Here is a 22,864-nt window from a genome sequence, read left to right as displayed (position 1 = left end):
CTGCAGGTCCTCACAGACGCCGGAGTTTGTACAGTTGGCCGAAGAACACATGCAGTATTTATGCGTGTTATGACAGGTGCATCTGGTTTCATTCGTCTCAGCGTAGGACCGTTGTTCCGTCGGCGCACCAAACCGCCTCCACATTAGGCGACGCGGCCGGACCAGGCCTGGGGATGAACAATAATTGTTTAATTTATAGTGTCAGAACCTCGCAAGACGTGCATATGCGGGCGAAGACAGTGTTATGAGAGCAGCAGGCCTACTAAGTTGAATCAATCGGGCTCACTCCGATTTTTAAGGACCGCTATGTCTGGACATTACAGGTTACAGGTGATACCATGAATGAATCGGGATGGACTGGCGGGAATGGTGTCCCCCCAAAAATGACCATCGTTAGAGACTTTCTCAAAGAACTTGAGGATTTACATCCTAAGGTAAGTCTGAATATCAGGCAATGCAACCATTGTCTATCTTTGATTTGGTTGAGCTGTTTATTCAAGCAATATCCATCTTTTAACGTCACACAGACAGACTATGAAAACATTCATGTTTTTCCTTATGCAGCTGGGGACATACTCATAATTATTTGGTCCAATCAAAACATTAATCATGGTCTTAGATTTATTCTACCACTGAAGGCTACTTACTGTTTGTAGGTGCAGGCAAGTTCAGTTGTCTTTTTTGTTTTGCAAAAAAAAGAGGTGACAGGGTTGTGATGGGGTCGTCAGACATATGGGGACCTCTCTATAGGGAGGAAGGGAGTTCACATTGTAGGACTGCAAACACGGAGGTGTAAGAGAGCATAGAAGCAAGTGCTTCTCTCTTCATTTAGGCTATAGAACCATTTGGATAATCCTCAAATTGAATCATTAAATTTGTCCGTCTATAGGTAACCACCTTGCATAGTAAGAATTCCTGATGCAACACCTGCATTTATTATTTTTTAATGAGGACTTGTCTAGTGCATAGACAAAATCGCACAGATGGGTAGAAAAATAGAGATTTGGTTGCCTTTATCTGTACCTCTTATAGCAGAGAACCAATCCTCCTCTTGCCTCCTCCTCTTATAGGTGCGTTTCCCTCACACGCGTTGACTTATAGCTGAACTTATCTCAGGACGTATCCCTATCTGTAAATACGTTGTCGGCTCCGTTTCCGAGTCAATACAGGGGCAGTACATCAAACACAGAGAGCAAACTCACAGGTTTCGTATACTTAATGAGTTTCTCAGGGCACGCCAGATCCAGGGGGTCATCGCCACAGGCTTTTCACGTGTCCTCCAAACCAGATAAGGCTTAGAAACAGCAGCCAGAAAGACACAGAGCATTTCTATTTCTATATGACGGTCAGTGAGACACTGTAAATCACACTACAGTCTGGGGCACTTCTAAAAAACCTGGCTCAGCTTAAAAGGGCTCCGCCAGACTGAATTATTTTATTATTGCAGTCCTCTGTGTAGGTGTCAGAAGGACTAATGGAGAGATATGAGCCTATTGGCAAGCTAGCTGCATGTCCACAAATTAGGCAACTGTCAGTGAGTGAGCAGATCTGTTGAATTAGTAATAAGTTATTGATTTACATTAATTATGTAAATTCTATCACCTAAATTGTAGCTCTATTCCGCAGAACGAGTTAGATAGCTGTTTAGTTGGGAATGCATGCATTATGTTAAAATGTCAAGTAGAACATACATTGTGCTATACTGTATGGCATTTCAGTGACTTAATCTCCCCTCTTTGCGACTTTTAGATCATTTAAAACTCCCTTTCTGCCTTAAAGCTTGCCTCTTCCTCCAGCCTCGAGAGAAAAATGATTGCATCTCCTCGCTCCTGTCCTGTTCCTCTGACAACATGAACTACACATGCTTCTCTGAAGCAAGCAACGTGACTACGGATCCTCTGGGGGGACACCAGGTGTGGGAGGTGGTCCTCATCGTCCTCATCACTGGCCCTCTCTCCCTCATCACCATCCTGGGCAACCTGCTAGTGGTCATCTCCTTCCGGGTCAACGCCCAGCTTCGCACCACCAACAACTACTATCTACTCAGCCTTGCGGTGGCTGACCTCATACTGGGCATGGTGTCCATGAACCTCTACACGGCGTACATCATCACGGGCCGCTGGACACTGGGCCACGTGGCGTGCGACATCTGGCTCGCCGTGGATTACGTCTCCAGCAACGCCTCCGTCATGAACCTACTGGTCATCAGTTTCGATCGGTACTTTTCGGTCACGCGGCCCCTGACCTACCGGGCCAAAAGGACGCCAAAGCGAGCCAAGCTGCTGATCGCCCTGGCGTGGAGCGTCTCGTTCATCCTCTGGGGCCCGGCCATCTTGTTCTGGCCCTACATGGTTGGCCGTCCGCCAGGGGATGATCAGGTCTGCTCCATACCTTTCTTCAAGGTGCCGCTGCTCACGTTCGGGACTGCCATCGCCGCTTTCTACCTGCCCGTCTGCATCATGGCCATCCTGTACTGGAGGATTTACTGGGAGATCGAGAACCGGTCCAAGGGGCTCTCCATGCTGCTGGGACAGAACGGAGGCGCGGGGACCCCCAACAGTTCGGACCTGCCGTCAGTGTACCCCGACAGCGCACAGAGCAGCTTGAGGGCCCACAGGGTGCCCCAGACGCCTGCAAGGACCAGGAGGAGCCAGAAGAGGCAGGTGGGCTGCTTCCCAAAGACTGCGAGAGCTCAGCAACTCAGCACGGGGAAAAAGGTGGCAGCCATTTTGGAGCTGGCATCCCAGAGATGTGAGGGCAGTTTCCAGGAAGGGTACAGCCGCAATAGCTGGAGTGGCGACAACGAAGAGGAAGAAGAGGAAGATGACGCCATTGGGTCGACGTCTACTGAAGAGGAACTGGAACAGGAGATCAAAGGGTCGAACACCACAGCCACCATCAAGCTGAAGCATCTACATGAAGCATCAGATGGCAATCGGGACATTAAGATTTCACCCCGAGCAACCGTGGAGGGACCATCCACCGCAGCTGGAGGGTCAAGCATGCAGTCCTCCCTCAACGGGCCTAAACACAAGGACCCAGGGCCTTTGAAGCAACAGAAGGGAAAAAGGCGACGCAACATGATCATTAGGGAGAAGAAGGCAGCTCGAACACTGAGTGCTATCCTGCTAGCATTCATTCTGACCTGGACGCCATACAATGTTATGGTGCTGGCCTGGTCCATGTCCTACTGTGTGCCAGACAAGCTGTGGCAGCTAGGCTACTGGCTGTGCTACGTCAACAGCACCGTGAACCCCATGTGTTACGCCCTTTGCAACAAGTCCTTCCGCAGCACCTTTAAGTCACTGCTGCTCTGCCGTCAGACTGACCGCAAGACCTGGGACGCCAGTCGACGCAGTCACCACATGTCTGCCAGGATGCAGTCTTGCAGTACTGTATGAGCACTCACACACACACACACACACACACACACACACACACACACACACACACACACACAGGGATTTCAAGAGAGACTTAAGAGTTAAGATTTCCAAATCTGTCAAAGTATCTTTTTAACTTATGCTCCGATGCAAAAGTATTGTATATCTCATATCAACCAGCAAAATGTATTTTTTACAATGGCTGACAAAAGCCAGCATTGTTGGCTAAATATACTGTCAATAGTAGTTTACACATACTGTATTGTTCCAGGCCACTGGTCAAAAATGATAGGAATTAGAAAAGGCCCCTAGAGTTAGTTTCTTTGTATATAAACTCCACCTTTATTACATTCATTTCTGCCTCTGTAAATCTTTCACATAAAATAAATTGAGTTTTACTTTTAAAAGACCATAAACATATATTCATGTTTATTATTCACATTAACCTATAAGATACTTTCTGCCATTTCTTACAGATCAACTGTGCATTTCTAAACAACTAGGACCCTGATGTAAATTTGCCCAACAATGAGAATGCTGTTTAGTTCATATGTTAGTCTTCAGACTTTGCCCATCTTTTAAATTAGGGCCCCTACTGCTAATAGTAAAAAAGTCAATGTAATTTATGGGCCAAATTGCCATTTAAGAACTTTAAAGAAACAGTCATCCTAAAGGATGTTGTCTGTTGTAATTGGTAATGTACCGGTAGTATATTGGTAATATACATGCAACAAATTTGTACAGGAGCTCCACGAATGCTGATTGAAATATGGTTGGGTTGCAGTTTGAAAACAGGTATTGCAGTTTGGAGCCCTTGGTTCTGCTGTGATTGCGGAAATAGACGGCATCTTAGTGTTCTGCACCAGCATCATGTGTTGTCTCTGAATCTATGACATTGTGCAGTGCACATCATCAGTGATATCAAGGCTAATTTGTTCAAAAGAAGAACTCAGACGCTCCTGGTGTTAATCTAATAAAAGAGAAAACTCTACTTGCAGTAAAGTGGGAGAAATTACCTGAGAAGCCACACAGCAGACAACACTGGTCAGGTCATCTTGTGAGCACTTGAGGTGAATAAAAAGATTAGATACTTTGTTCAAGGACTGTAATGTATTTGAAGAGGCAGTTGGCAAGTGGCTGAGCCAGTGGTTCATTTCTGACTTTCTCCTACCACTCCAAGTAGGCCTACTTAGCCTACACAGCACAATTATGAGTGCTTCAAATCCACTTTAAGATTTAACACTTGCCTAAACGAGCGTGTCTCTCGATGTGTAACAAGCCTTGCTCCCTCCTCTTTCCTCTTCTTTTCTTCCCTGTTTGTTTTGACTTTCCGCCAACTGTAAAAGTCAGAGGAAGTTGGTTTAGTTTATGGCCTGTTTATGGAGACTGTATGCGCGTGAGCCTTAATGCTCGCGTGCCCCAGAGCTGCATGTCACGTTTAGCACACCACATAAAGAATTTCTCCCATTATCCCAAGCACTGCCCATGATGTTTATGATGTATTGTGGACAAGGTCCTTTTCAAATCTCACCGCTGGGTCTCTCAACTGCAGGGGTGTCATGCAAACATCTAGTCAAGTCGAGTCAATTTATTTTTTATAGCACATTTAAAAGCAACAGCATTGCACCAAAGTGAATCTATGCAGTAGCTGTGTATGGTACAAATGGCTTTCATTTTCAATAAGGTCTCAAGATGGGGTTGTCTTCTGTTGTCAAAATTATTTTTGTGCAATTAAAAAAATGCAGTTCATTCACATCAGGGACTATGCCAAGTCTTGGGTGCAGGACTGAACCTCAGGATTCTAGCCACGAAATCGATGCATTTCCCATATTTCCCTTTTTTGCCCCTGGAATACAATGAATACAACTGTCTTTTGTTGTTTTCAAATGTTGTCAGCCCCACGTTTTTTAAAAAAAAAAACACTAATGAAACATACTCAGTGCCAAGAATTTATTTGAATATTCTTTGAAAAAAATGTACCATAAAAACAAAACATTCCATAAAGAAAACCAAACACACCCTAAAAATGTTTAACACCAACCTAGTAAATAGATGGGGAAAAAAGCTCAAATAAACAATCAGATGTATATCCATGGCCACTGCTTCTAAAAACAAATACAAATAAGAAACAAAACCAATGCATACATGTTTTTAATGCTTTAATATGGTTAGTTGGCTATTGATATAACATGACAGTTAAGCTAAATTATATTACACAATGCACCAATACCTCAGTTACCCCTGCAGTGACTATACCTTAAAATGCAAATGTGGATTGTACTTGTGGTTATGAATCTACATAACTAATCCAGGACCTTTGCTGATTCTGACACACATCCGGCCACTATCTACCATATATGTCCCATCAAAGGTTCAGAGTTGTGCAAACTCTGGGCGACTGCAGTGGAGCTGGAGGACTCTGCACACTGATGGATGTTAACACTCTCTGTGTTGCTCTAGTACTAATGCTAGTACTTGTCTTTCTTTATTACTGTATTTAAAACCTGGCCAAGAAATCCAGACAACTGTGTGAATAGTGGTTAGAGAGATTCTGGGAGATAAATAAATGTAAAAAAAAATCAACTTGGATAATGTTCTTTCTAAACTGTAAATGTACCAGACCAAATACATTTTTATAAAAATATGCTGAGTAACTAGTTTAAGGATGCGTGTTTGATCTCCCATGAAATATTATTTAACTTAAAATAACTACAGGCTTTTGCTGTTGACATTATGGTTTGATCTGTGATCAAATCAGTTTTCCCCCTCCAAAATCACCTCAATTTTAAAATGACAATTTATTCAATCCACAGTGAGTAATTTCATCCAAAAGACAAGAAAGCCTCCAGGGCGGACTAGAAAGGGATTAGAATGGGGCTCTAAGCCAATCTACTCTTTCTCCAGCCTCGTGATCCAGTTCAATGCTACACAGCTACACATAAAGTCAAGTCTGCCATAGGCTGGACACCAAGGCTGTGATGGCCCTCTACTGGCGAAGCTGCGTAAACAGACCACTCACAAACCAAACTATGGACGGGACAGAGGTTCTCCTAATGGACATCCTGACCAGATAACTGCTAATGTTCAATCAAAAGGTGCACCACCATGGTGAGAGGAGTGATCTTACTGCAAGACTGGATGATAATGATTGAGAATGATTTTTAGCAGTGTTAAAGACAAGTCTCAAAGTCCACAATTCTAAACGGTTATTATATGTGTCGATACATAAATAGCCAAATCCTCTTCAGCTCATACCCCTCTTAAATTGAACTCGCCCTAACCTTTACACCAACATGTCAGTGAAAATTCCTGCTAATTAAGTTACAGTACATCCAGGCAAGTGCTCAGAGCCCTTTCCCCCACCCACCCCAAGACATCTACCTTTCAAAACAGGTTGACCTAACTTACACATTAAACTGCGCACCAGATCATAACGTATTATCAGATATTGTCACATTCTCCTAGACAGCTCGCAAAAATTAAGCAGTCAGACAGCAATTTGGGGCAAGTAACCGTTTTCAAATTCAGACGCGTTCAACGTTACTGCTATAGTCACACATCATCCTGCATTACAGGAGACAAGTTTTGGGCCAGTTTATGATCATTGCCTTTCCTTGTCACACTACAAAGGAAAGCCACAAGGTGGCATTTGGGAATCTACACACACACGCACACGCGCACACACACACACACACGCAAAACAGCCAATTTACTTGTTGTGATGCCTCCCTTTAGCTTTAGCCAGTTTACTCAGAGTCTCTGAAAGTATGTTGTCCAATTCAGTACTTTGTAGTTTATGAGGTAATAAAGGGGAAATTAAATTTACATTCACGGCAAACACGGCAGGCTTCTCACTATGACTCAATGGCAGCTGACCACTTCCTGATTGAATTTAACCTTAACAAGCCCAATTCAGCGGCTCCCTCAGTGTGACGGGAACATGGAGGGAATCTCTTCTCAGTGGCCGTCTACCTCACTACAGTCCACTTTGTCCATGCTTTCTCACTGTAAACGTTTGGACCTATGGGAGTGTCAGTGCTTCACTGAACTGGGTTCTTTCTGGTGTATAATGCTACTCTCCATACAGATAAACTCACACAGACATAGTTAGAATAATCAACCATTTCTACCATTTCAGATTGTTGTTGTTTTTCTTTTTTTAAAATACATCAAAGCTTTTATATGCTATACAAATATATAAATATACAAATAAAAACATGTTAACCATTTGTCTTATTAAGGACAAGCATTGGCATGCTGATTGGTTTCAACTATTGACGTTTTCTATGTGCAAATGGCAGAAAGATTTCAGAGAGACGGGGCCAGAGATTCCACTCTGGAGGGCCTGAACCACACCATCAATATCAAGAACATCATCAACCTTCTAGCTGCAGAAAACAGAAAGAGGAGAAATAGCAGCCTAGGATTCGAAAAAACAAAAACAAGCCATTTTTGGCCAATAACATTACACAGATCTTGAGGACACACAATGCACACCAGAGAATCCCTAGTATTCAGGAAAAAAAAAAGTAATTTCAATCAGTTACTGATCAAGGCTTCGAGAGTGAACAGAATAGATCAGACTCCCAAAACCAGTTAAAACTCATGATATCAGTCCACATCACAACCGGTCCTCCAGAGGTGGAACCTCAGGAACCCCAAAGCGGTTTAAAGCGGTTTCTGACTCCTGCGTGGGTTCTGGCTTTTTGGCGAATGAGTGCTACAGTTTTGTGTCTACTTGTCTTCGCTGATGCAGTGAAACAAGGTTCCAGGTTGGTGTACCCGCTAGAACCCTATGGGCTCCTGACGCAGGTAACACCCCCACCTGTGGTTGTTAGAGGATACTGCAAGCAGAATATATCCTAGGGAGTAATATAGTGCAGTCAGGTATTTGAGTTACTGAGTATTCAATCAACAAGTCTTTGTGTATGTCTGATATTGCTAAAGGCTAATAGTTGAAAACAAAAAGCGGTGGGTAGTTTGAACTTTGAACTGTGTAACAGTCATACTGAGATCAAACCTGCCTGTGTAGAAAGAGGGAAAAGGAGAAAGGGAGGAAGGGGAAACTTTCTCTCTCTTTCTCCATATATCACTTCCTCCCTCTCTTTCCCTCTTTCATTCTGTCTGTGGGCTGGGTGGGGTGGGGTCTTGGGGTGAAGTACACTTCCCTTTTCACCCCCCTCTCATCTGAACAGCTCCCTGCCAAGTTTCTCTCCCAATCAGGCCAAGGAGGGCTTTGTTATTGGAAGTGAGGGGGAACCAAAACACTTGGGTTGCTGTTGCAGGGGGGAGCCATCACGATGGCGGAGCATTCTGGTTCTGGTATATGGAGGCTTTTTCTTTCAACAGGTCCAGACACAAGTGACAGCTCCAGCTCCCTGTCGTAGAGAAGAGATCAAATGTTGAGAAAACGACGGCTTCAGATTCACATTCAGGAATACAATGCTCATTGTAAACATAGACATGTTTACATGTTCTGTGAAGAAATCCATAATGAATTATGGATGCAGGACACATTGGGAAATTAAAATCACTAGCAAACAGCAATTTAGACTACAGACTAACCATTTACCATTTGACAGCAATTTCAAGAATATTTAAATAGGTTTAAAATGTCAATGTATATTTCTAGATGCATTATGCACACAAAGAAATATGGTAATTGTCAACCACTTCACTTTAAACTGGCTATAATATACACTAGTCAGAATGTTTGAGTGCCTGACCTTCTGGAGGTTCTGACATGGGCGGGGTGAGACAATACATGTGGTAGCCTCTGTCACAGTCATCACAGAACAGCAGCTGGTCCTGATGACAGAATGTCACAAACACTAAATTACCCACAACACACTGGACTGCACAAAATGGAAAAGTAATTAACAGTAATTAACACACACAAACACACACCCGTGCTTAGTTACTGTCCAGTAACAAGGGAATGAATTACTGTAGCCCTCTTTAACTTGTAAGGGAAAAGCTATGGATGGGAAAGCTACGGAAGCCCTGGGGGACCAAGCTTAAGATCACAATAATTTTTAATAAGTCCTTTGGATTCAATCTGGATCATTGTGGTTTGCAGTTCATTGTAAAGTTCTGCACTTTCATTTGCCAAGAACACGAGAGAGAAAGTGAAAGTAACTTGCATCATTTTCTGATGTGCCGCAGATATTGCAGCACTTGCACTCAATGCACTGCCAGCGATACGTTTTCACTGCCGCCATCATTACAGGCGTGAACTGCAGACACGAGGGATGACCTGCAGAAAGAGAGAGAGGGCGCAAAAGACAGAGAGATGAGGAAAGGGGGAGTTGGGGTCATGTCACAAACTGTAAAGCAAACCGTTTGAATAAAGTGTTAAGAGTACTTTGGGGTTAAGAGTGACAAGCTCAACAGAAACAGAAAAGAAAGAGAAAGATAAAAGAAGAAGTTATAAATTAAAAAAAACATTATAGACAAATAACCAAACACCACCATGTGTACTGACCCGAGCGTCCACAGTCAGAGCAGGAGACCAGCTCCTCTGACTGGCCTGTTTTCTGGTTCATGTTGGAGTCGCCCAGGCAGAAGTCACAGTAGTTGTTGGGCAGGGCCAGACCGTCAGGCCCCTTCTTAGGTGCTGAAGGACAAAGCACATCCACTAATATAGCAGCTGGACAACTGGTCCCACCCAACTTTTAATCCTCCAAAGATTTCAACAGGTCAAGATCTATCACACTCAAAATTAGATTAGAATTAGAAAATTAATTACAAAATTAGACACAAAGATAAATTCAAATAAGTAGCATTATACTGACGAAACAAATCATTGACCATTAAAGGATTTTTATTCCATCTGACAAACAAACTCTATATATTCTTAAGCATTTGATTCTCTATAAACTATATATACTATACTATATTATAGTGTATATAGTGTAACTAAAGCATAAAGATTTTGTTGGGCATGTTTGGTGCAGCTAGCTTCATTCTGATTGGGCCCTCACCCTTGGGCTCCTCTGGTTGGGGCGGGGTTGCTGTGCGAAGGTCGGCCTCTTCCTCCTTCTCCCCCTCCTCGTCCGCCAGATGAGAGTGGGCGTAGTGGTAGCTCAGACCTGGCCGGTTCTTATAGCGCTTCCCACAGACTGCAGACCAAGACAAATGGGCACATTTCAACAGACACACAAACTAGCGCACGTGCACACAGGCATGCAAGGACACATGCACACACACACACACACACACACTGGTGAGTACCCACGCAGGCACACACACACACACACACACTGGTGAGTACCCACGCAGGCACACACACACACACAGACATTCTCTCTCTCTCTCTCTCTGTCTCTGAAATCTCCTTCCACATGGCAAACATTCATCCACAGACTTCTCATCTTTAAACAGTAGATTTTCCTTCTTAAACATAGAAAATGAGACTTGTGGCAAAAGAAGTAAAATCATTATTAAACAATATTTGGTATTAGTTTTTTTTTTCATACCTAAGAACCTGTACCTAGGATTTAACAACCACTCCAATGTCATACGCCCTTTGGGAAGTCCGGCTCTATGTGGACACAGCTGTCCACTGGCTTTGGCTAAACACAACAAGGAGCTTCATCAATAGAGGAGAGGATCCCCCACTTGTAACCCAAACAGCACAAATCAACAAACAAGCCTTATGAAAAACTACTGGCAAGGGCAAGGTCAGGCACAAACAAATTCTGCTTCACTGTTTGAGAGGAAAGGCCTTCCACTGATTAATTAATGCAAACTTCACGAAAGGCAACACCTCCACAGACAAGAGAACCATCACCTGGCAAACTCACGGCTCCCAACGGGACAGCTAACCTTGCATGTCTTCCTTTACAAAAAGCACAGAGGCAGGGCAAACATCCACACTGACCTGCCCTGCCAAAACCTCAATCTCTGATCTGCCACAATGAATGTGGTTCACATTTTACAGCTGTACCACAAAAGGGCTTCAGGCAAGACAGGCAAAACATAAAACAGACAAATTACAGATGGAGGCTGAGGCCAAATTGAACTTCTATTGCTGGTGCCTGTATGGAGCCAAGGTTCATCACTATTCTAAGTACTAGAACCCTAGAACTACTAGAGTTCTGGACTGGAGTTTATTACATTATTAATATGTTTATTTCAAACATTAATAAATGGGTGGTTCCCCAATATTTTAATGAAACCTTTCAGTAAATTCAAAAGGAGTTGTGAATGAGTTTCAACTGACCATAAAACTTTCAGCGCTGCAATTCATTAATACACTTATGCAATTGAATGCTTCATTTCATGCAATTACATGAACATCAACGTGTTTGGTCTGTGGTCTGTAATCAGGCTGATCTATAAAAAGTTTATATTCAATCAACACAGATAACAACGTGGTGATGAAATCCATGAAACACTGCAAGGATAATTGCGTCAGCCTGTTGCCCCGAATGAGATCGCTTTACAAGTGTTTTGTTCCAGTGGTTTGTACTCGTAAACATTTCAAACGTTATAGTGAACTGCTGCAACTCTGCTTTCAGCAGGTCTCTGCCGTTTTAGAGTAGGCCAACACAAACGGGGCTCATTCTGATTATTCAGCACAACCACCTAAACTCACACCACATACAGTATCAAACCAGTCAGGGAAACACATTCTTTCTCTGTGTGTTCAGCAAGTTTGGCCCTTAAATAATTGCATGTGGACAAAAAAGGTGAAAGCTTGATGGACGAGCAAAATGCATGGAAAAGGATGTTTAGTTTTGCATGTTCTTTCACATTTTGTTTCAACTTGTGTTGTTTCTGTACAAGTCATTAGTGAGCCTAGATAGCCGTGGCCCATAGAGGCCACTAGAGGGTGCACTATCAAGCCAAACATCCGCTGCTATCCTGGGGGGTCTTTCAAAGATGATGCAACTGTACGGTTTCCTAAAAGAGGAGAGTTCAAAAGATGTGGGTTAGTGGCGAGGCAGTTAGAGCAACTACGACAGGGACACAGTGGCTGCAGTCTTCTGCTGTCATGACCGCTTCAGGCAAAGATGGAGGTCAGTCACAAGATGGCAGGGATGGATGCAGCACATGACAACAGACTCGTTCTGTGTTCCCTTACTACACTTCTACTAAACCTCGTCCCTCTAGCTGTTTTTGTAATTTCCACCAAATTGGCATGGGTTAGACGCAAACAAAGCTATTTCAATGTACATGTACTCTTCCCATTTAAAATGAGTTCCATTACATTTGACCTATTTGGGAAGTGTTTTGATCACAGACATAGCTTTTCTAATAAAAAGCCACAGCTCGATAACGGAGTTGTACGCAAACACCAACAGGCTGTCCTTCACCACTGTGCAGCATTCCAACATAATGCTTAAAATCAGCCCACATGAAAGAGGGCCTCAGAGTGAATCTCTCAGCATAGCACAGCTTCTGACAAGTCCATGTTCCATCTCTTCACAGCCCCGCCCTTCACTTCCCTTCCTCCTTCATACTCTACATTCACTCAGTCACTCCCCCGTTACCTCCCAAAATCCCACAACTTGCACGAAGGCAATACCAGATCTCTCCTCAACATCACCCAGATAATGGCACCCTGTCAAGCTTCTCCTTCACGTTCTGTGCTCGGGTGTTAGTGGTGAAAGCTAAAAGCTGCTTCAGCCTGTCCAGTCTCCTCATTTATCAGTGCTTCTGAAGGCATGGCAGATAAGGACGGACGTTCCTGTGAAGCAGGAGACTTGTGCGTGGCGGCTCTTGGGTTAGTCAAGGGGGCCTTGCCAACAAGCTGCTCTTTCGTCCTTTTCCAAAGAAACACACACACACACACACACACACACACACACACACACACACACACACACACACACACACACACACACACACACTCTAACACCTTCACAGATCCAAAGAAAATACTGGCTTTCCAAATCTCCCTCATTCCCTCCCTCAACCCCCCCCCCCAATAACACATTCACTCAGTGTAGCTTTGACCAGTTTGTAAGGCAGCTTGAAACAAAAGCAGAGGCACTATTTCACTCTAGGGAGAATGGAAGGAGGTGAAGAGGAAAGGGAGACTATGATGGACATGGCACGGGACCATGAGCTTTAAGGGGATTTACTAAAGCAAAAACACAGGGCAGAGAAGAGGGAGGGAGAGTCATGTAGGCATGTTGAAAATAATGAAATATGAAATGGAGATAGACATTTCACATGACAAGAGGAAGAGAAAGTGCCATTCCAGAACTACATTTAACGGCTGTACCTTGTAAAATGTACTGACATAAATCATTATTTTAATGAAGAGGTCAAAATTGACCGAATTTAGCCATTTTCTGTTCAAAAAGTCACAAAATGTCATGCTTATATGAGTGTCAGTTGTGACAGGACTTTAGTTAGATTTCCAATCTTTGATGATGGCAACATAACGAGACCTTTAAACATCAGCACGACAGACTTGGTTTGGTGTTAGACTGACTGTGTAGAACAGAGTTATATTAAGGATACATTAGCACACCATACTGTTATTTTTCATTCTCAGTGAGCTGAGAAATCAGCATCGGCGCGGAGGCTCACTAAGGGGTGATTTAAACATGCCCCCAGGCCAGGACACCCAGCTCATGCTGCAACATGCTACAGCTCAAGCTTCCTACTGTCCTACTGACTGACTCAGCTATGTTAAGAGTTACATGTTTGGAGAACTGAGTTTGGGAGAATGCACAGACCAGAGTAAGGGCTGTTTAAATGGCCTTATAGATATTATAGACATTATGGGTAATTAAGAGAGCTCTCTTATGCATGTCTTGTTATGAGTCAAGTCTTTAAATGTATTAGGGCTAGGTCTTAAAATATCAAAAAGGCATGCCCTGCAATACTGTACCAGAGAGCCTTGTAAAAAATAAAGCTGGTCCAGCACTTGTGGTACTAAAATTCAATACCTGCCAATATCGTCAATCTATCCATAAGCACAATATTTATATTAAATAATATTAAAGGGGTGGGGGGGGGTGTTCTATGTCTATCAATCTCTGGGGTGATGGTGAAGGGAATACTCTGTGCCTTCTTCATGTAGGGCAGAGGGGAAAACACACACACACACGCACACACACACACAGTCAACATTCAAGAAAAAGAAAGAGACAAAACAAGCAGACTGATGAGCAGACACAAGGCGAGGAAAATAGAGAAAGGAGTGAGAGAAATATACCTCGTTCAGAAGGTTTTGAAATATGCTTTTGTTTGAAAGTGTCTGAAAGAGAGAACAGAACAAAAAAGAGAAAAAAAAAGGGAGAGAGAGCACAGACAGAAGGGACTCAGAGTCGTACAGCCACATACTTGTGAAAACCAGGAGAAAGACAGAGAGAAAGGAAAATAAAACCCTGTACACGATCATGACATGAACATAGAGACAACACAGTGAACAGCATACAGTGAAAACTGTTTATTCAGACAGCCTGTCGGACTAATATTAGCATCACATGAGGACAGTTTTGTGCTAGTCCAAAATGTAAACGGTGAAGCTATGAGAAGAGAGCGTAGTAGAGTTGCAGTAAGAAACTTTAAACGATGCTCTTTCTGACTGCTCAACTAGAGTGGTTTTATTCAGAGCAAATTTGTCACTGGCGGTGGACACTACAATAATAATATTCAGAATGAGTTGACCACTACAAAAATAAAAGGTGGGTTTACAGTTTATAGAATGACTACTGTTTTTTGTTGCAGCGACAGTTTATGGTTTTCAAATTTTCCTGACAGTAACTGAATGACAATTATTGTTGCTTGCTAAAAAACATCCCTTTCTCCCCATTGCCAGCTATGAAAGTTGTGGTCATAGGAAATATAGTTTATAATTTACTCACTCCATAATCAGTGTGAGAATTGAATTATTCAGAATGCAATGCATACGTTTATACAACGTACAAATTAGAAGGTATTGGAAGAGTAATAATGAACTATGAAACACAATATTCATACCGTCAATCACAGCAAGCAAAAAACAGTTTGGAATCTACTTCGTCGCCGCTCTGTTTGTCACTGCGACATGTCATTCTACCATCTGCAAATCCACCTCCAAATATAAACTAGAGTTGAAAAATGCGCTCAAACAGAGGCATCAGTTACTAATGTCAATTTATGTGGAATCAGATAGACAGATGGGGAAGAAAGTGAAACAGACATAGGACATGACAGGACATGACAAGACAGACAGAGAAACATAATGATAGACAGAAAAAGATAATGTCAGACAGACAATTCTTTGGTTTAGCAGTTTTTGGTATAAAGCAATTATGGCAATAGAAAGAAAGACAGGAGAAAAAAAAGACAGAAAGTGAGAGAGAGAGAGAGAGAGAGAGAAAGAGAGAGAGAGAATGAATGGGAGAAGGAGAGAGACAGATATGAAGGAGAGAGAGGTGGTGGCCCTGAAGACCCAATGCTAACATGAGCTACCCCTTAATGAAATCCCCACCCTCCAGGCCCACTAGGATGTATGCGTATGCACGTGATCAGGTGTGCGTGTACTTACTATCGCAGGCATAGGGCTTGTCTCGGTCTTCAAGTGCAGCCGCGGCATCCAACTTCTTCCGGGCGCTGCTGACCCCACGACCCTAGCAAGAAGAGCAGCATGTGCACATCACATCAGCCTTCATCTCAGCTCCAATAATAATAGCCCACATCCTCCTCCTCCTCCTCCTCCCTACCTTCACCAGTGCCCTCACTCTATGATCACTGTGTCCACACAGTTCACTTATGGTCCATTTCATGACCAATCACCTTCATGTTCATAATTATCACTCACAATCAGCCTCATCAGCTAACATTTCTTCCTGCTCTAATCACATTCTTCTACCCACACCTGCCATATGACACATTCCAACAGCAACCACGAAGGCCCCTTTCTAAATAATGAGCAATCATTCCTGCAAGCTTGCTCGTCACTTACTGCCTGCCTAACTCCTGTCCTGACCCACTACATCTACAATGTCAATGGGATAGCAATTCGGGCCACACAGGCTCTTTCTTGCCATTACCCGTCAAGACTCAATCAAGCCAAAAACAAGCCAAAATGTGGAAACATGAGGCCTGTAGAATGGTGCCCAGCTGTAGTCCATCACTCCCGCCTCACCTTTCCTTTCCCTTTGCCACGTCTCTTGGGAGTATCCTCCTCATAGTCTTCATCATCCAGGTCATCCAGGAAGTCATCAGGCTCCAGGATTCTCTGTGGAAGGACGAGCACAAACCCCTCATTAATCTCCAGCTGCCGTTGCAACCATCTCTAACATTCCTACGAGACGTGCCCTTGAGGCGCGGCGGTGATTTGTCCGGGCACAACTAATAGCATTCCTCTGTTTCTCTCTCTCTCTCTGTTTTTCATTCTCTCATCACTCACTTATTTCCTCCGCACACCTCTGCCAATCTGGTGTTGGAGCACGCCTTCCCCCCCCCACACCAGGCTTGGCAAGAGGGCTACAGCAGGAAGCCAGCTGGCCAACATGTGGCGTCAACACCACACTACCTGCCAGTGAGTGGGAATGATAATGGTACCAGTTAAGATGTCAAACATTAGAAAGTGATTTAGAAATGTGATTTGACAGATGGAGACGGTAAAGGGATCCATCTCACCAGCTACAGTTGCGGAGACTCATTTCAGCTGAGCATAATAAACCAGTAAGGATTTCTGATGCACACCAGAATGCATTTACGCTTCAGAGTAGTTTACTTTGTTTTGCAATTTACTATGCAGGTCACTTATCTATCCTTTTCAAAGGATTTCACAGAATATGAACATATATACATATAGTCATATGTCATATGAACATACATATAGTCATGTTCTTTCTGGTCTCTGTTTGACTTCGGTAGTGGCAGAAGGAAGTGCTTGCAGACATCAAACACTCCTTCTAAAAATATCATGGCAGACCTAATGATGACCGGCCTTCCACAAATGCAGTGATGTGATCATGTGCAGTGATTTCACACTTCTTCAGATGCACCGCAATATAATATTTGCACATGTTTCCGGTACCTTCCGTACGCGTGTGGCAGTATTAAGGCTCCCGGTACTGTACTCCGACCCGCTAGGGTCGTCCTCTGGTGCCCGGAGCTCGAGTGCTGCGCGCTTGTCCAGGGGCTCGGCCTTCAGAAGCGCCTCCAAACTGCTGCCGTCGGAGGATGTGAGGGCGTCTTTCTTCAGGCCCAGGTCCAGCTCTGTGAAAAACAGCACAAGGAAGGTTACACACACACACACACACACACACACACACACACACACACACTTTGTTCTAGCTGGTGAGCTAAAGAAAAATCTACCAAGTGATCTACATGGACACTTTCCAAAAGCACAAAGGCCGAGCAGAGCCCATATTAAATAGCAACATTGAAATTACAGCCCTGTGAGACCAGAATCTAGTGGAGTTCAGCCCAGGCCAATGCAGACTAGTACAGCCTGGCATGGCATGCATGGCACAGACTGGCACCAAACAGCCAAGGGCTGGCAGAAGAGTGGGTTACCTGACTTAAGGGTGGGGAAGGCCAGCCGGGGGTCTTCCGGTGGATGGGCCCTGCGCTTCTTCCTCCATCGCCGGGCAGGGTAAGTATACAGCTGTCCTGGAGCCAGTCCTACAGACATATAGGAGACAAAAACAGAACCCCAAAGTTAAACTGATTTCAGTCCACCAATATAATCTATGTGGTCAGATGGCGTTGTACACAGAACTGACCAGAGATTTACAAATAATAAATATGTTATAGGCATCTTAAACTCTCTGGCCTGAGAGTCAGCGTTGGCAAGGGGAAACGATTGACCTACACCATGAGCCACAAAGGAGATTGTGTAACCTTAAACTAATCCAGGGCTTTAACTTGGTCAAAGGGGACAGGATCATGGCATCTTTAGTAATCATCAGTACTTGCTGGGTGGATTCTCCAGGAAATTAGAGGGGAAAATATACAAAATATACAAAGGCTGAGAGACCTTCACGCTCTCTACAGAAACACCACACTAGGCACATAAAACAGTAGAAGGACAATGAACAAGGGCATTTGACGGTGTTGGAAAAAATATTGCCAACTAGTGACCTACTAGTGAGAAATGCACAACATTAAACCACATATTGGAATATTGGGCCCAATGCAAAACATTAACCCACATATTAGAATATTGGACATAATGCTCTATTCCACTTTCTCTCACAGACCTATTCTACTGGAAAGAAGAAATGTAGTGCACATGCATCACCTGGTCCTCTGTGTCTCTTCTCCATCCAGATGTAGCAGTTGCTCTGGGCAACTCCTGTCTGGGAGTCGAGGAAGGGCATCCTGACGCTGCGCTCCGCACACAGACGGGCGTTGTAGTTATGGCACTGTTCCATGGCATCTCTATAGTACTGCTCCCCCAGCCTGTGAGTGACCCACACACACACACACACAAACAAACAACAGCACATTAATAGCCACACAAACAGAAGCAAATTATATGTTCATGCACAAGAACATGCCGCTGTGTGCACGCACACACAACCCATAAGCAGAGCAAAAGGACAGGAAAACCAAAGGTCTCACAGGCAGTATAGATGGCCTGACCCAGACTAACACATAAAAGTCTCTCCCCTTTGATTAGGAGAAGGCCAACTATATCAGCCTCCTCCAACACCCCAGAGCTGGTTACTGTTCTGGCTTAGCCTTGACTGTGAGGGGATGGGGGTGGGTTGGGAGGAGGACAGGGGGCTCCACCAATCTCCTCAGGTCTAAAATCAGCTTAAGATAATTAAACTTCAAAAGGCCTTTATGGTCAGCCAGACTCCATCATCACAGGCTGCGTTTCAGCAGGGCTTAGACAACAGTGGGAGAGACTGAAAGAGAATGACAATGTAAGCAATGGCTATGAACAGCTGACACAGTGTGTGTGTGTGTGTGTGTGTGTGTGTACAGGTGTACATACAAAGGACATTACATTTGGACAGTTGACAGAATGTGTGCGTGTGCTCAACTGTGGATGACCAAGTAATTGTGTGTGAGGAAGAGAAAGATATAGAGAAAGTGTGTGAGAGAGAGAGAGAGAGAGAGAGAGAGAGAGAGAGAGAGAGAGGAGAGTGTGTGGCTGCAGCAGTAGGGAACCAGACTGTGTCATTGTGGCCCTGGCCAGAGGGAGGAATGCGTCAGCAGGTGCTCTTTTGTTGGCCTGGCAACAGCTAACTGCCTGGAAAGGAACAGGGTTGCTTGCAGCACCACTACCGCTGCCCCACTTCCTCGCTACCACTCTCACTGCTCTTCTGAGAGGCCCCGTACTTATGTCAGCAGGAGGAACAAAAAGGCCCAGCCCAGCTAGCACACACAACTGGTGAGGGTTTGGGGCTAGCCCTGGTGATGGAAAACCACAGATGACTAAAGCTAAACCACTTCTGATGAAACGCATCTGACACTCAAAGTCTCTCTTGGTGGTATGAACCGAAGATACCTTAATTGCTAGTAGACTTCTATCTCATTACTGTTAAAAATATAATATAAAATAGCTCACCATTTACCCAAAGAGTGTGATAAACTTTTGTATTGTTGCATGTTTTGTATTACATGGGACGGGATAATTATACCGCCACGTATTGCTAATTCAATCAATACAGAAAATGCATTTTGCACAATATATTTCAGGAAGATAGGAGGACATACGGAAACTAAGCATCTTACTTCCTGTAATAATGCCACTACATTACAGATCATTTTCTCTCAGACCCAGACCCCTCAGCTGAACACTACAAGGGTAAAATTAACGTTGCACCACTACAATTAACTTTTTAATTCTGCCATCCATACAAATCTGTCAAACTCTTGTAGACTCTTCTTCACAACACCTCGGAATCCTTTCAAAACGTCACATTAAGCAACTAGAACTACTAACATGGCGACGTAATCTGTTAGTTAGCTAACGTTAAGCGGCCAAAACACATTAACGTTGGGTATCCAAGCTGACATCGGAGACAGCATTTGACTACTCGGCGAGCTTAGGCAATACAGAGAACACACACCAAGCTAAATCTGATTCCCCAAACGCCACTAGCTGTGACACGTTGCTTATGACAGTGAGTTCTCAACCACGAGGATATTTTGATCACTGTTTAGATCAATTAGGTACCGATAGCTAAAGTTAACGTACATTAATCAGCTAAAGTTAACTTTAGCCTAAACATTATTTTAACTTAAAGTTGTATTTTGGGGTATTTAACTGGACCAATATGGCCGCGTATGGCAGAACCTTAACAATAATTAGCTTGGACAGTAACTAGTTTATCCCCAGGCAATGTGCACAATTTTCTGCAAGGTAAAAATAATGATCGAGACAGTCAACTGGAGTGCTAATGTCACTTGATCTGTGACACCACCTGCGATATTAACAACTCTAGGAACTGCAGCTGAACGCCTGACAGCAATGACCGAGCCAACCACAACCCCTTCGTTTCATGGTCGATGGTTGTTCTCGACAATGTAGCTAGCGTTACCAAGTCAAATAAAAGGTAATAACTACTTTTATTAAGGTCATTCATTTGCGGAAGTTTATGCTCAGTTCAATGACAAAAAAAACATGACATAGCTGTCAGGCTGGGTCGTAACGAGTCGGTGATTGAAGTCAAGTAGCTAACTAGCTAGCTGTGGGGAAGGTAGAACGCGAGTGCATCTAGCGACTGTTGTAAATGTTGGCTATTTGAACAAACTCGTTTTATATAACGAGTAAACACATATGTCTGCCTTTCCTTTCTAATGTACCATTGTTAAAATAGAACAAAATATTCTGATTTGACATGAGTACCAAACGAAAAACACTTACAGTTTGACAACATTCTCCACGACGGCCGCCATCCTGGTTCGCCTACGCTTCACAGTTGGCAACTCAGTGCATGCGCACTTAGAAGAATCAGCTCAAAAAGGTCATGATACTCAGGAAAAGGTGGGACCTGTCAGGGACAGGGATGACATTCTTGCTTTGGATAAAGAAAGAAATAAAGTCCACGCCAGTGTAAACACATTAAATAATTAGTCATGTAAACATCTAATTTGAGACAATTTAATAAAAATCTACAAAACGTTAATCACACACAATGCATCAGTTGACAAAGTCCTCTATTTGGCAATTAGGGTTAAGTAGTAGGCCTAGGCTAGGCTATACAATTTACCCATGTAGTCGAGGTGATGGTTAAGATAGGCTTTTTCATGCCGTGTGAAATAACACAATATTGTGAGCCTGCTCGCCATCGAATGTGACGAAATAGCCAATTTAGACTAGCCTACTTGAAAACTTGCCTGTTGATGATTCGTGTAATCCAGAATTTATAGACTGTATAAATGAGGAATTTACGGGGAAACTCATTTGACTATGTGATATCCTTATGTGTCCGCCAGGAGGCTCTGCTGAGCTTTGTAAAGTAAGCATTCTGAAGACTCAAGTCTAACAGGACACGATTAGGCCTACTGTGTGCTTTCTCAGCGAGGCCCTCATGACCCCAAAGCTTTAGTCACATCCTGCAGAGCTATCATTGTGGCTGAGGACATATCCTGTTTTCCTTCTCGTGTGAGTAAGTACTGTTACTCACTACAAGGGAGTGTCATGAATAAGGCAAAATAGCTTCACACATGCAGACCATAACCTGAACCAGCTTGGTATGGCTAAGTAAGCTATCTAGCCTCCAAGGTAGGCTATTGAATGGTGACTATTTGTACAGTAGGCTAGAGCATGTAGCCTCACTATAAGTAAAAAGAAACCTGAGGCTCGGTCCATATAATCCATCGAAATAAATGTTTTGAGCATAGACCTATCACCAGTCAACTGTCAATAAGTGATTGCAGAAGGAAAACAACCCCTTATCTGGTGGTTTTGCACAGTGAGCTTAGATATATCCAAATACAATAACACCCTTCCAAGTGGGTGAAGGGAATGGAATATCAAATGAGGAGCAAGAGATTAAACAAGTCATAAGTCTCTGAATATTGTCATGTAATGATATATAAACATTTTTTAAAACAGTTTTATTGCATCTAACCTGATATTAAAGATCGGCATCAAACTATTCTTTCCAGTGGACACCACACAATTGCTGTAATGATTTACTTCTCATATCAGAGTGTCGTGAACAGTAGACAGATGCAAAGACACATAACCAAACAATCCTGTGAGTGTCTGGAGGATAATACTCTTTATTTTGCCCTCCACCCCCACCCACCTCTAAATCCCCCTCCCCTCTTGTTCAAAAACGGCTGACAGGTTTTGAATACAGCCCACACACTAAGAACCGTGCTTAATGGATGGGAGCCTCCCTCCCTCTCTCTCTCTCTCTCTCTCTCTCTCTCTCTGTCTCTCTCTATCACTTTTCTCTCCATCGCTCTGAGACATACAAAGACATGCATACACATTGCGAGACGCTGCACTTCAAACACTAATAAGCGAGACAGATGGGCGGGGGAGACAGAACAAGAGGGATAGGAGGAAGGAAAGCACAACACAAAGCCTAATGATTTTCAGTCTTCAG

General features: G+C 43.6%; 2 protein-coding genes across 3 annotated transcripts; one reads left to right on the top strand and one right to left on the bottom strand.

The window, feature by feature from the left end:
- The first annotated feature begins 303 nt into the window (after positions 1-303).
- On the top strand, positions 304-3,416 carry chrm1b (cholinergic receptor, muscarinic 1b). The gene is made up of 2 exons (XM_048233493.1): positions 304-434; positions 1,797-3,416. The coding sequence occupies exons 1-2, from the start codon at positions 339-341 to the stop codon at positions 3,399-3,401; spliced, it is 1,701 nt and encodes a 566-aa protein (XP_048089450.1). The 5' UTR covers positions 304-338; the 3' UTR covers positions 3,402-3,416.
- A 1,903-nt stretch (positions 3,417-5,319) lies between these two features.
- Positions 5,320-21,220, bottom strand: dpf2 (double PHD fingers 2). 2 transcript variants are annotated; one of them, XM_048233504.1, is made up of 12 exons: positions 21,169-21,220; positions 18,589-18,749; positions 17,862-17,969; positions 17,377-17,558; positions 16,477-16,569; positions 15,877-15,958; positions 14,560-14,601; positions 10,367-10,504; positions 9,868-9,999; positions 9,527-9,639; positions 9,110-9,191; positions 5,320-8,761 (listed from the first exon to the last, which is right to left on the bottom strand). In XM_048233504.1, the coding sequence occupies exons 1-12, from the start codon at positions 21,198-21,200 to the stop codon at positions 8,679-8,681; spliced, it is 1,248 nt and encodes a 415-aa protein (XP_048089461.1). In that variant the 5' UTR covers positions 21,201-21,220; the 3' UTR covers positions 5,320-8,678. The 2 variants fall into 2 exon arrangements, with proteins under 2 accessions (XP_048089461.1, XP_048089471.1); XM_048233514.1 differs by lacking the exon at positions 14,560-14,601.
- Positions 21,221-22,864: the final 1,644 nt, after the last annotated feature.

Source organism: Alosa alosa, chromosome 2 (assembly GCF_017589495.1).
Source record: "Alosa alosa isolate M-15738 ecotype Scorff River chromosome 2, AALO_Geno_1.1, whole genome shotgun sequence".
NCBI classification, from domain to species: Eukaryota; Metazoa; Chordata; class Actinopteri; order Clupeiformes; family Clupeidae; genus Alosa; species Alosa alosa.
Note: the sequence above shows the minus strand (reverse complement) of the source record. Positions and strands in the feature narration are given on the sequence as shown.